This window comes from Camelus ferus, chromosome 12 (assembly GCF_009834535.1).
Source record: "Camelus ferus isolate YT-003-E chromosome 12, BCGSAC_Cfer_1.0, whole genome shotgun sequence".
In the NCBI taxonomy this organism is placed as follows: domain Eukaryota; kingdom Metazoa; phylum Chordata; class Mammalia; order Artiodactyla; family Camelidae; genus Camelus; species Camelus ferus.
The window spans coordinates 46,425,178-46,438,317 of NC_045707.1; the positions used below are offsets into that span (position 1 = coordinate 46,425,178).

At 37.1% G+C, this 13,140-nt stretch overlaps 1 protein-coding gene across 10 annotated transcripts in view; it reads left to right on the forward strand.

The window, feature by feature from the left end:
- The window catches only part of CEP83 (centrosomal protein 83), a 156,889-nt gene that overhangs the window by 124,188 nt on the left and 19,561 nt on the right, over nt 1–13,140 (forward strand). For 8 of the 10 annotated variants that reach the window (XR_001365295.2, XR_004324733.1, XR_004324731.1 and 5 more), the window contains 3 exons: nt 1,100–1,175; nt 2,997–3,154; nt 4,767–4,896. Coding sequence is in view for 1 of the 10 variants with exons in the window: in XM_006179875.3 (XP_006179937.2) it covers nt 1,100–1,175; nt 2,997–3,154; nt 4,767–4,896 (364 nt within the window). In the remaining 9 variants the exon portion in view is untranslated. Of the gene's footprint in view, nt 1–1,099; nt 1,176–2,996; nt 3,155–4,766; nt 4,897–10,597; nt 10,665–13,140 lie in introns of all 10 variants that reach the window. The other 2 variants (XR_004324734.1, XR_001365296.2) reach the window with 2 other exon arrangements.

Sequence of the window (13,140 nt, forward strand, 5' to 3'; positions counted from 1 at the left end):
ATAGGAGTAAGGAAGACAGGACTGGCCCTCTTTCTTCAGCTCCGTTGATTCTGGCATTTGTATGTAAATGGAGCAATGGATTTTATGGTTTCTTCCATGTCAAATTGTCCCACCAATTTGCACATTTAAATGTCTAATCCAGGATTTGGGTTGGTTCATTCAGTCCATCGACAAATATTTATTGAATTCTTATTAGTGTTCCCAAGAAGCAGTTCTAATTGGCTTCAAAAGGCATGTTAATAGTGCTAAACTATAAGTAGTATGTGCCAAAGGAATCATATTTGAGGTAAGTGTTTGAAGGGTTTTTAGAAGGGAGAGGTTGAGGTCTTATCCTGCCAAACCTAATTAGTGTAAAATCTTTCTCATGAGGTTAGTCTCTTGGTCACCAGAGATTCGCTGCATTTTAAGGTTTTGACTGAATGTGTCATTCCTTTTGAAGAGGACACAAATTGTGAAAGTGTTTATTCATTTCAGGGATGAAAGTTCAGACTTTATAGAATACAGTGTGGTGTACAGTACTGGATAGTTTTCTTTTAAATCCTGAACTTAAAATCAGTAAAACTGCAACATAATGAAGTGGGAGATGGAGATACTTACTTGGGATGGTGGGCATTAAGGATGCATTTAGGAGCTCCATTACCTAGTGGAGTGAAAGTGAAGTAGCAGTGTATCTGAAACCATTCTGTCAATTGTGAACTACTGTACGGCTTGGAAAGGGCTTCTGAACTGGACTGCTCTCTCCTGCCTTACTGACACACTCGCCCACCAAAGGCCATTTGCTCATGCTGTTCCCTACGTTTGTCAAAAACCTACCTGTCAGATTTTTATCTGTGTATTTTCTCATCCTCCTAGATAGACTTGATTTCTCGTTTTCTCTAGGCCAGTAGTTTGTAGAGTTTTCCATGGCAGAAGCTTATTACATTTTTAATTATATGTGAACACAACTTAGTTACCTGAAATCAAAATCTTTGTTCTTAAATCTACCACTTTGCATAGCACAATGCCTGGTGTCAATGTGGGCACTCAAGAAAATGTCTGATTCAGTGAAATATATGAACTATGAATTTTTAATAGTCTTTTGTTGGATTGTGATTTTTAGGTTAAAACTTCAACAACAAATTGTCGATATTGAAAATGCAGAGAAAGAAAAAATTGAAAGTTCTGACCTAAAAAAGGTACTACTTTAGCAAACTATTTAGCATTTTTAAGAAATTGCTTCTTTAAACCTGTTCTGACTCTTTGTTGGAATTTCACATGTAACTATTCTGAAAATATCACTCTAGTTGATAACATATTGATAAGGTTGCTATGTAAAGATAAAAGTGTTTAAACCTTTTTAAGCTCTAGTTTATTAAACATCTTTTATTAACTGCTGTTTTTAATATATTTATATGCTGTGGTCCATGATGAATTTTTTTTAAAATTATGGTTTAAAGGACAATATTCTGATATTCTGAGTTTAAAATGTGGATTAGAAAAATCATCCACATTTTAAGTTACATGTGTCATTGACTTGCAACTTTACATTTCTTATTTCATGAGCTATTTTTTATTATATTCCTGTGAAAACTAAGAGTTGTATTTATGGAAGGAAATTCATATTTAATTAAAGTTGTTTGGGTTCAGAAAAGATTTACACGGGCAAAACAAATCATAAGGAGTGAAAATTCCACTTTTAGGATTTATGCTTGTGTGCTAGTGGCATTGTTTTATATACACAGTTACGCCTCTGAGTCTTAACTAGGAGGGCACAGTGTTTGATACTCTGAGAGAAGTGATTTAGTTTCATTGGTGTGGGCTTTCTGTCATCCTATAGATATGGAGATGTATTAAACTCTTTTGAAAGTTGCTTATTCAGTCAGCTATAATACAGATTTAATATTTACAACTCCAGTTAAAAATATTGAATAGTTCTTCATGGAGAAATTCATTCTAAAGTAGAAATCTGAGACACACGATTTTACTTTATTCTTCTGACGGTTGCTCTTTGGACATAATACAGTCCTGTATGTGGCCTTGCTACCATCGAAAGTAATGGAATTATTTCCCATTTACTGCATAAAGAATCTGATTTCTTTTGACTCTTGAGTCTCATAATGGGTTCTTTTGATCTGGAGACTCTTGGCTTTCAACTTCCAAACTTCTCACAGAGAATGGCTAAGAGAGGTAGAAGAAAGTAAAAGAAAAATGAGAGCTGTGTGTTAATTGGTAAAATGGTTTGTGCAGGAAGTAGGTGTACATTTGTCCCAAATGGAGATTATTTGGATGTACCTTAAGAAGCAATGAGAATCTCCTAGCCTATGAATTTGTAATTGGATAATCAGCTACTTTTCATAAGAAAAAGTACTCCCAGATAAAAGGTAAATTGGGATGGAGAAGCAGCCTGAGTGACATTCCTCGTTTGATAAATGGTTCTAGAGGCCAGGGAATCCTATTAGGTTTCAGAGCATCTTTCTTCTGCTCAACACTGGGTGTATAGAATGCTTTAAAACTATTTGAAAACAATGTGAGAGTGATCCTTCCTGTACTTATGATCCCTGACTGTTCAGGAAGCAGAACTCCTGGAAGGGTTGCTGGTCACAGATATGTGGGAGTGGGAGAATGAATTTTCTTAGCAGCTTTCTTGGCTGACCTGCTTTTAAAATTTCTGTTCTTTCCTAGGAGGCTAGAGGAAGTCCAATAGGAGACTTTCTCTAGTAGTTGGATTCTCTTTACTCACCTTCCCATTTCCAGTACCTCCTCCAGCCTGTTTTTTGGGGGAAGAAGAGAGAGGACTTAGTGGCAGACTGAGGAATAAGTTTCTTGATGGTCTCTGATTATATTAAGAAATGACTCTGATGCTGATGCTTTTTGTTACTTCATTTCAGGGTGTCCTCAGGGGCGCATCACTTGAGTGGGGCATTTGTGAGGGAAGATGCTTAGTGTCTGCTGTCTCTCTCGTACTCTGTTGTGTTTGTTTAGTGGCCTTATATTTCTCTTCTTTCTTCTCTTTTAAGCAAATCAGTAGTTTGCAGATCCAAGTGACCTCACTTACACAGTCAGAGAATGAATTGCTGAATTCAAACCAAATACTGAAGGAAATGGTGGAGAGGTTAAAACAGGAATGCCGAAGTTTAAGAAGTCAAGCTGAAAAAGCTCAACTAGAAGTTGAAAAGTAGAGTTTGCTTGTTTTTAACATACAAACTATTTTTTCTTTCTGTTATATTATCTATTTCTTAATTTCTGTTGTATATATTTCTTTTAATGATAATTCCACTGTTGAATGTATTTTATGGACTAAGTTATAAGTACCCCTTGACAGTGTACAATGGTCTTTGGTAATGTACTTTCTGTTTCTAGAGATGAGCTTTGTGGACATTTGAGTTTTTGTTTTTTAAGACATTTAGAGAATAAGACCTTTTAAAATTCTTCCTGACCAAGTATTTTCAAAACCTTTAAAGAAACACTTCTTTGTTCATTAAGTAAATCAATATATTTCTTACTTCAAATACCTAAATTATTCTTCTCAATGCCAGAGAACAGAAAAAAATTTTTGATGTGCAAAACTTACTTCCTAGAATTAAAACTATAACCTTTTGGATTTTCCTTTTGAAAAGCTCATTCATTTGTTTATATTTTTTGGTCTTGAAATCTGTGAGTAGTAGACAGTTTAGTCAACTGGTAGGGAGATGATTTTGGTGATTAAGATCTTATATTCTCTGGAAAGTTTTGTTTAGATATGGTAGAAAACTACTATTTTGTATTTACTTTGTGACTATAACGTCATTATTATAAGTTTTTATTTGAATTTACAAAAAATTCTTTTCAGATTTTTTCTTCTGAAGGCTACTTTGCCACATAAAGTTTTTTTCCTTTAGTTTTTCTGTTATTTCATATTTTAAGGAAGGAAGGAAGGAAGCAAGATAATTGTCCATAATGTGTTGTGACTTACCACAGGGTCCAAATTATTTTGCTTATATTTTGCAAAAAATAAGAATTTGTATCTTGGGATTTTCAGTGTTTGACTGAATTATCCTTAAAAATTCTAATCATAGTATACCTAGCAGATTTAACTAATTCATTATTGGTTTCTGAATGTTATTCATAGGATTATATAGCAGAAAATAGCTGGACTAGGGGGGTTCAATAGAATGTGATTTTGGTCCCAGCCAAGACCCTTAAAATCTGTATGACCTTAGGCATGTAATCTGACTCCTCAGGATCTGTATATCTCATTTGTACTTTCTGTAATAATGATACTAAAAATCATAACGCATACAGAAGAACTTTAGAAATGAAAGTTGTTATGATGTTATTATAAAATATCATTGATATGAATTTTACCCTAGTCAAAAAACATACCACATTAAGATTTGATACTAGGGTTGATTTTTACATCTTTGTTTTTAATAGCTTGGTGGTATCATGTTTCAAAGCTGATTATCAGTTGCCTTGCTGTAACCAAGTGTAAGTCTTTAAGCAAGTTAGTTAACTGCTCTAAGCCTCAGTTTTCCTCACCTGTAAAATGGAGTTGATAAAAGTACTTAACTCAAGGGGTTATTTCAAAAGATAAATGATGTAGCACACATACTGTTCTAAGCACAGTCCTGGCTCATAAAAGACACTCAGTAATGGCAGTGTTAGCAAATATGTGGCCGGCCATGAATGCCTGCAGTTAGACAATGAAGGATGTGGGGAAGTAGGTAATGAGATTGATTATACTTATGATAGTATCTCTTTAACTCTAAGAGTTAACTTCCCATGTTTTGCATACATTATTCTGACAGGACGTTGGAAGAGAGGCAAATACAGTGGATGGAAGAGAAGCATAAGCTTCATGAACGTATCACTGACAGAGAAGAGAAGTATAATCAAGCTAAAGAGAAACTGCAGCGAGCTGCAATTGCCCAGAAAAAGGCAAGTGGTTCTTATTAAAGTGATTTCTGTAGAGTAAAACATAACTATTTTAGGAGAATAAAATGTATAATTAAAACTGAGATTTTAGTAATGTGTTTAATTTGATATTTAAACATGACATTTTGCTGTCAACCTTGCAAAGTAAATTGAGAAAAATGCAAACTGCTCAACAGGTTTATTTCTAAATGTTGTGTACAAGTCAGTTTGTCATAGCCCACATGCATTTTTCCACAGAGACAGTGTTGTTCATTAATGAAGTTTCTAGACCAGCCTATACAAGTCTTATTTAACTCATTCTGCTCTTAAATTATAGGGTTATTCGGCCTGTTTCAGCTGTGCACTACTGCTTGGAACATTGTTTTTGTGGTTAAAATATTTTGTCTCCAACTCAGGTTTTAGGAGCAAATATCTCCTGTCCCCAGCAGGGGGAACTGGGCCTTCCCCAGGCTTCTGAAACAGCCATGGTAGTTCCCACAGCCATGATCTTTTTCAAGTTTTATCTTTGCAGGCATATTTTTTCCAGAACCTATAAAACTTTGTTTTCTGGCAGCTAGGCCAGGGCATCATGGAAGTTATGTTACCAGATGATCCATCTAAGTCAGTGGTTTACAACTTCTCTGCTCGGCAAACCCCAGTAGTGCAGCATAGCCTCGTCAGTAACCACAGCTCACTGAAGCAGCGATTTGGAATTTATTTTCAACAAGATTGGGGCATGTGTGTGTGTGTGGGAGAAGGTAGCATTAAAAGAAAAATCCTGCAAATGATTTGATATGTCTCCATTTGATAGGTTCCCTTAGTAGTGGCATTGCTTCTGGGGAAGTGAGGAGGTCTGAAGTGAGAGGAAGGTGCTTCTAGACATAAGCACACCAGCGTCTTAATGTCTGTATGTTTTTGGAAAGGTTAGATGTTCATATTTGTATAAGAGGAGAGAACTGTGTATCATTTACATATTCTGAATTTGGAAATCAAGGACACAGTTCTTCACCTATTTATGTTGTTAGATATAGCTGCCAAATGTGTCCCAATAGTTGAAGTGACAACACGAGAAGTCTAAAGGTCATTCCTTTCCCACTGTCTTGGTTTATGAATAGTGCTTTTCTCTTCCCATTATGCCCAGAGTAGTATAACATGGAGATTAGAAAGCAGCACTTAACTATGTAGGAATCCCAGTGTTTTACACTCACATGTAAATACTTACATTGCTGTTCTGTTGTTTTTTCCCTATGTATAGCTCTTCTCTTTTTCTGTCCAGATAAGTACTGAGCAGTGCTTGTGTATTGATGGGATTTCAGTGAAATGTTTTATGGCTTGGGATGATCACAGAAATCCTACTTATGTTTCCTTGTACTGTTGGAAGCCTAAAAGCCTCTGAAGCCAGATTTTAGCTAGAAATCATTAGAAATTATAAAAGCTGGTTTTATCTTATAAAGAAAAACTTTTATGTTGAGGTTTTAGAGATATGTGTCTTAGGGATCAGATTCTAATTATTGAGGTTAGTTTGGGTTGACTTCTTTTGGAGCAAAAGTGACATCCAGTGGTGAGAGAGATTATCAACTAATCATAGGTAGTACACCAGGAACAGGGGAGGAGGTGATACTTTAAGAAACCTGCAAAATAACCTTTCATCAGTGATGTAGAATAATTTTTTTTCCTACTGAAGTAACTGCTAAATTATGGGTGTGAATATAGTTAAGTATCTGTTGTACTTTTTAAAATGGGATCTGTACATTATGATTTTAAATTGTAGGAGATTCCTAAACTCAATTTAGTAAATAATTTATGTCCCAGAGCTGTCCCACCATATGGGACACTGCCCTAGAGGCTTACAACTTTACATCAAAGGGGAAAAACAGACAATACATGTGACATAGAAACACTGTAAAAAGCATGTAACTATATATAATTTTAGGGATGGAGGATATTAGCATTCAGATAGCTTTTACAGATTAGGAAACTGGATTAGTAGGTAGCCAAGATCACTTGACTAGTAAGAACACCATGACGAAAGTCTGCATCTCTTTGTTCTTTTTTTTTTTTTTTTTTTTTTAAATTGAAGTACAGTCAATTACAATGTGTCAGTTTCTGGTGTACAGCACAATGTCCCAGTCATGCATATACATGCATATATATATCTCTCTGTTCTTAATTCTGTGCTTTTTCTGCACTGTTACACTTTTAGTTTCTCTCTTTAGTTCCAAATACTTAACTGCTCTTCTTTTCATTGTGGCTGTAATCCACCTGCATCTTATTTCCTGTGGCAGAATAATCACTATAGCATTAATTTCTTTAACCCAGATCCTTTTCTCATTGAAGTTAAAGATGATGCTGCTATAGGAAAATTTTGGTTATAAGATTACCTAAATATGATTCATAAAAATGCAACAGACTTTTTAAGTTTCTTTAGATGACTTTTTTGTGTAGTAAGAGTTAAGTCACAAAATATAAACTCTAGAGCAGAAGTCATAATCCTTCGGAGTTGCTTTGCTGTGAGAGGTTCTTATAACCTGATAGGGAGTAGCAGCTTTATTTTTTTCTCCCCAAACTAGATAAGATGGCTCACTGCCATTTGAGTGTGTTCATTTACAGCTCCAACATCCTAAGCACAAAGCTTACGTCATCTCTAGTAAGTGTTTTTAGATAGAGTCTTTGTGTAATGATAGTGTGCTGTGTTGATTTGTTTGGAAAAGCTTGACCAAGTATCTTGAGTTGCAGTGCCCTTCTGTGATTAATGGCTTCTCTGTATATTTTTCCCTGCACATTGTTGAAGTGCGAGTATGAAAAGAGATCTCTTGGTATGAGCACAATGAATTGTGCTTTTCCTGTTGAGGCATTTGAAATGATAACTTGTTATTTTTATCCTAAGGTATGTCTCTCTGAAATAATTCTTGGTTAGACGCAGTTTTGAATGGTTTTGAAAAAGAAATGAGCCATAGTCTTAAAGTTGTAAAATACCTATTGAATATGTTGTGTGGCCTAGCATTCTGTTACACACTGGAGGGAAAATAGAGGCCGTGATTGATTCCTGCCCTTGATGACCATATAATCTAGTTGGAGAAATAAAACAGCATGAAACACTAAAGAATCTATTAGTCATTTCCAGGTCAGCTGTATGGACATGACATTTGAGAACTACTCTGCTAGAGAGAAGAGAGCCTGAAGACAGGGAAGCCAGTTAAGATGCTATTATATTAAACTTAAAATGAGGTAAGAAGTCTGGAATTTGGGCTTGAAGGATGACTCTGAGAAGTAGTCTCAAGGGAAAAAAAATAATAGAATATGGTGTTTAAATAAGAAGACAGAGAAAAAAATGAAGTATTTTAGCTGTGAGAGAATATAAGTGGAGTTGTCACAGTAGAATGAAGAACATGTGCCTGTTGAGTAGAAAGAGAAAATATATTTGACTATAAACACACAACAGATAAGAAGTGATAAGCAATGCATTCGTGTAGACACGTCCTAGACTCCCAAGTGAAGATACTGCGTAGATAACCAGAAATGATGGATTGTAAAGCATGGAGATCAGTAACTCAGACTAGAGATGTGTAATTAGACACTTGAGATTTTGGAAATAGTTGAAAAATAAAAGGACTAAGAACTAAGTTGATTTGGAAAGAGTTGCTAGATTCAGTAGAGAAGTGGTCATAGAGGTAGAAGCTGTAAGCACGGTGTTGTAGAAGTCAGAGAAAAAGTAAGGTATCAAAGATAAATAGTCATGGTTATTGAAAAGAGTTCCGTGAATATGGCTAGAATGTGGTTAAAGGGAAATCCTAGCTTTGATTCTTGCATCAGTGTCCTTTTGATTTTTCTTTTACTCTTTAGTGTTGTAACATTTGTGACACTAAGGCATCCATTTGACTATCCTGTGATTGTATTGGACTGGTAAAACCAAAGTCAAAATCATTCCTACAGCCTCTTTCCCCTCTGGACTTTCATTTATTTCAGTCGAAAGTCACTCTTCCAATCACTTAGGCTTCAAACCTTTGATTATCCTGAGGGCTCCCTTTCCCCAAATCTAGTCATCACTGCTTTAGTTTTCTAGGGCTGCTGTAACAAATTACTACAAACCGTGTGGCTTAACACAACAGAAATATATTTGCTCACAGTTCTAGAAGTTAGACTTCTAAAATCAAAGTGCCAGGAGGGCCATTCTCCCTACAAAGGCTCTGGGGAAAGATTTGTTCTGTGCCCCTCTCCTAGCTTCTGGTGGTTGCTGACGACCTTACCTGTACCTTTTTTTTTTTTTTCCAGATGAGGTCACTCTGGAGTGTTTTCCAGCACCAACAACCAGTTATCTAATTCTTTGGACACCAACTAGGTGTCCAGCAATTCAGTTCAATTCTGACACTACATCTGATTCCACAAATTAAAGGGTTTAGTCTCATAAGACTGCCCCCAGGTCAGGTGCCAGGTCCCTGACCATCTATACTGCTGACCAACTGGCTATAAATTGGGATTACCACAGTACCCCCTCACCCAGGTTCATGGAACTCAGAAAAACATTTTACTTGCTTTTACTGGTTTATCATAAAGGATACACTCCGAAACAGCCAAATAGAAGAGATGAATAGGACAATGTATAGAGGGGAAGGTGTGCCCTCTCTAGGTGTGCCTCCCTCCTAGGAATTCAATGTATTCACCAACTTGGAGGCTTTCCAGGTTTCCTTATTTAAGAGGGTTTTTTTTTATGGAGATCAATTTCTAGCCTCCCTGACAACTCCTGGAAGTGGAGGGTGAGGAGTAGGTGGGTGGGAGTAGGGCTGAAAGTTCCCAACCTCCTATCACTTGGTCTTTCTGGTGACCAGCCCCATTTTGACATAATCTAGGGGGGGCCACCCTAAATTAACTTACTAGCATTAACTCAGGTATGATTGTAAAGGGCTGGTTGTGAATAGCAAAAAAATGTTCCTATCACTCAGGAAATTCCATGGGTTTTAGGAGCTCTGCACCAGAAACCCAGGACAAAGGCCAGATATATTTCTTCTTATATCACAGTCCCATTCTGAAACTCTACTCAAATATTTGGGAGACACTGTTCAACCCAGTGTAGTCGCTAGAGCCTGTGAATCCTTCCTTTATAGTATATATATAAAGGAAGGATTTTCCCCACCTCATTTCTTTTTATTCCTATTCCTAACGTCCTGGCTCAGACTCTCTTCACTGCAAAGTTTCTCTGTGTTCATTTGTTCATTTAGTCAATTTACTCCACAGATTTGTTGAGTACCTACTATATACCGATACTGTTTTAATTGCAGGGATACAGGAATAGACTCTGCACTGAGGAGCTTACATTATAGTAGATGGAGACACAGTAAAGAAACAAATAACTGTCAGGTGGACATGTGTGCTGAGAAGAAAATTAAGGGGGACAGAGGGTACTGTTTTACATAGGTGGTCAGAGAAGTTTCTGATAAAATAACATTTAAGTAAAGACCTGAAGGAAAGAAAGAAGGAGGCCACATTTTATATGTAGGGGAAGAATGTTCCAGGCAGAGGGAATAGCAAGTAAAACAGAGAGACAGGAGTCTTCTTGGTATGCTGAAAGAATACAAGGAGGGAGACCTGGGTAGCTGGAATGGAGAGAATTAGTAGGAGGCCAGGTGATGTAGGGGCTTTTTTGTTTGTTTGTTTTTATTCTGAACGAGATAGGAATGCACTGGAGAGTTTTGAATTGAGAAGTGATATAATCTGAATTGTATTTTAGGAGAATCTCTGACTGTTGTGTAGAGGGGCAAAGAGGACTCAGGAAGACTGCTTTTTCAGTAGTCCAGGTAAGAGATGATGGGGACTTGGAACAGACAACTAGTAGTTGAGTGTTGATCAGATTCTGTATATATTTTAAAGGTAGAGCTTACAGTGATTGTAGGTATCAAAGAGGTGAAGAGAAGTAACATGTTGTGCTTGCGTACCAGGTTAAAATAGAATAGCTTTTTTCTGACATGGGAAAGACCTTGGAAGGAACAAAGCTGGGGGTAAAATACAGATGTCTCTTTTGGACACATTAACTCTTTGAGATGCCCGTTGGACTTCATGTGGAGATACTAAGCATTCTGGTAAATACGTGAATCAGGAGTTGAGGGAAGAGGACTGGGCTAGAGATAAGATTTGGGACTCATCAGCATGTCAGTGGTATTAAAGCAATGGGATTAAAAGAGGTTATCTAGAAAGTGAAGGAAGACTGAGAAAAGAACAGGTCTGAGGATTGAGCTATGAGTAATTCCAAACTTTAGAAGTTGAGAAGTTAAGGAGGAGACTGAGAAGGCTTGGCCAGTATGACAGGAAGAGAACCAAGACAGTACTGGATGCCAAATGAAGAAAAATGCTTTGAGAAGCGTGAGTTGTGTCAAATGACATTTATAGTAAGATGGTAAAATAGTCAGAGGAAGACGAGGAATCCATTTGGCTCTGTTGTCATTGGTGGTGGGTTTGTGAAGAGTTGCTTCTGTAGGGTGGTGGGTATGTAGACCTGATTGAAGTGGAATGCAGAGTTTGTCTAAGGAGTTTTGTTGTGAAGAACAGAGAACTGGGGTAGAAACTAGGGCTGTGGGATCAAAGTCTTCTTTTAAGAAGGGGGAAATTATAGGATGATGTAGTAGCAAGGGGAAAATTGATGATGCAGGAGAAAGGGGGGGGGGCAAATAAGGGAATGATATCCCATAGAAGGCAGAAGGGCATTAGAGCCAACTCAGAGGTGGAAGGGATAGAAACACAGTGTATCTATTGTAAGTGGAAAGAAGACAAAATATATGCTTGTAAATTCCTGGTAAGTTGACAGGTATAGTGGAAATCTCTGGAAATGCTCTGCTGATTGATGCTACTTTCTCAGTGCAAAAAAGAATCTGAGTCACCAGCTCAGACTATGAAGAGTGGAAATGTCAGAATTTGAGGAGAGACAAGAAACTGAAAAGAATGAGAGTTTGGGAGACTGATTGGATTAAGGAGATTAGTAGGATTGCCAGGTAGTGCTAGGGAGTGGTGGTTGGTTTAAGGTGAGACCAGTCAACCCAGTTGTGTGTGTCATGTGCCAATTCTGTTCACGTTGCCATGGATCCATGTATGCATCCAGCAGAGTCATTTAACCAAGGTTGGAGTTTTGCAGGTGAGTTTGAAGAGAAGGAGACTTGGGTCAAGGTAATGAAGGTGTCTGTAAAGAAATAATTTACATTAGCGTCTAAGGCATTCATTCAGTCTACTAGTTAACCAGTTATCCATTTCTCTTACTGTATCCTAGCTCAGTTCTTGACAAAGAGTAAGTGCTCAGTAAATGGTTGGTTATTTTTACAGTGATGAGGTTGAGGACAACATTGTCCTGAATCCTGTCTTCAGGAAGCCTGTCTCCAGATTTACCTCTTAAGAGGCAAACTTCAGAATCTATCCTATACACTGATCCCATATTTCAAAACAATGTTTTACCCATCAGTCTCCTGCTGAACCAGGGAGTCCACATTTCTAGAGAATTATATTCCCCTTAATTGATTGCTTATCCTTTCTAAAAAGCCTTTTCCCAAGATTTTATTGACTGGAATTCCCTTCAGAAATCTCTGTATTTTGTATTACCTATGGTTGATACAGGGCCGAGTTAAGTGTGTACTCTATATATGTGTGTGTGTATATATGAATATGCTTGATGATGAAAGTAGAAATTTTTGTATTGTACTATTTAAATGAGCAGTATAAATGGAGAATTATAGCTAGATGTTAAGATTGCAGGTTTATATAATCATATAATAATGAAATATTAAGCATTTCCATCTTTAAAATGTCTGCTGTTAGTTGAACTAAAATACCTAAAAGGAGCATATACTTTTGATAATGCCAGACTAGGGAATATGTGGATCAGCTCTCCACATGGGAACTGGAGGAATTGGACAGAATATTTTTAAAAATATCTCCATGAAGGGCAGTGAAGAATTAAGAGGCCAAGATCCTGGAGAGATAGGAAACCTAGAGAGGTGAGCACAGCATTTGGGGCTGCTTTTCCCTCAGAGGAAACTGCCAGTTCCAGAAGAGACAACTGAGAGGCTGAGAAATGAAGCAGAGCTTTTGACAATGTCACAGGGCTTGAGGAACGAAAATTGGAGTTGAGAATCTGCCAGAGAGAGGGTCTCAAGTCAAAGTCCACTAGTGCTTTGGGTTGAGACCCTGCTGGGGTATACTCTTGGACTAAGAGTGAACTGAAAATAGAGTGGCCCTTGCAATTTTTTTTTTTTTTAATTGAAGTACCATCAGTTGTAATGTGTCAGTTTC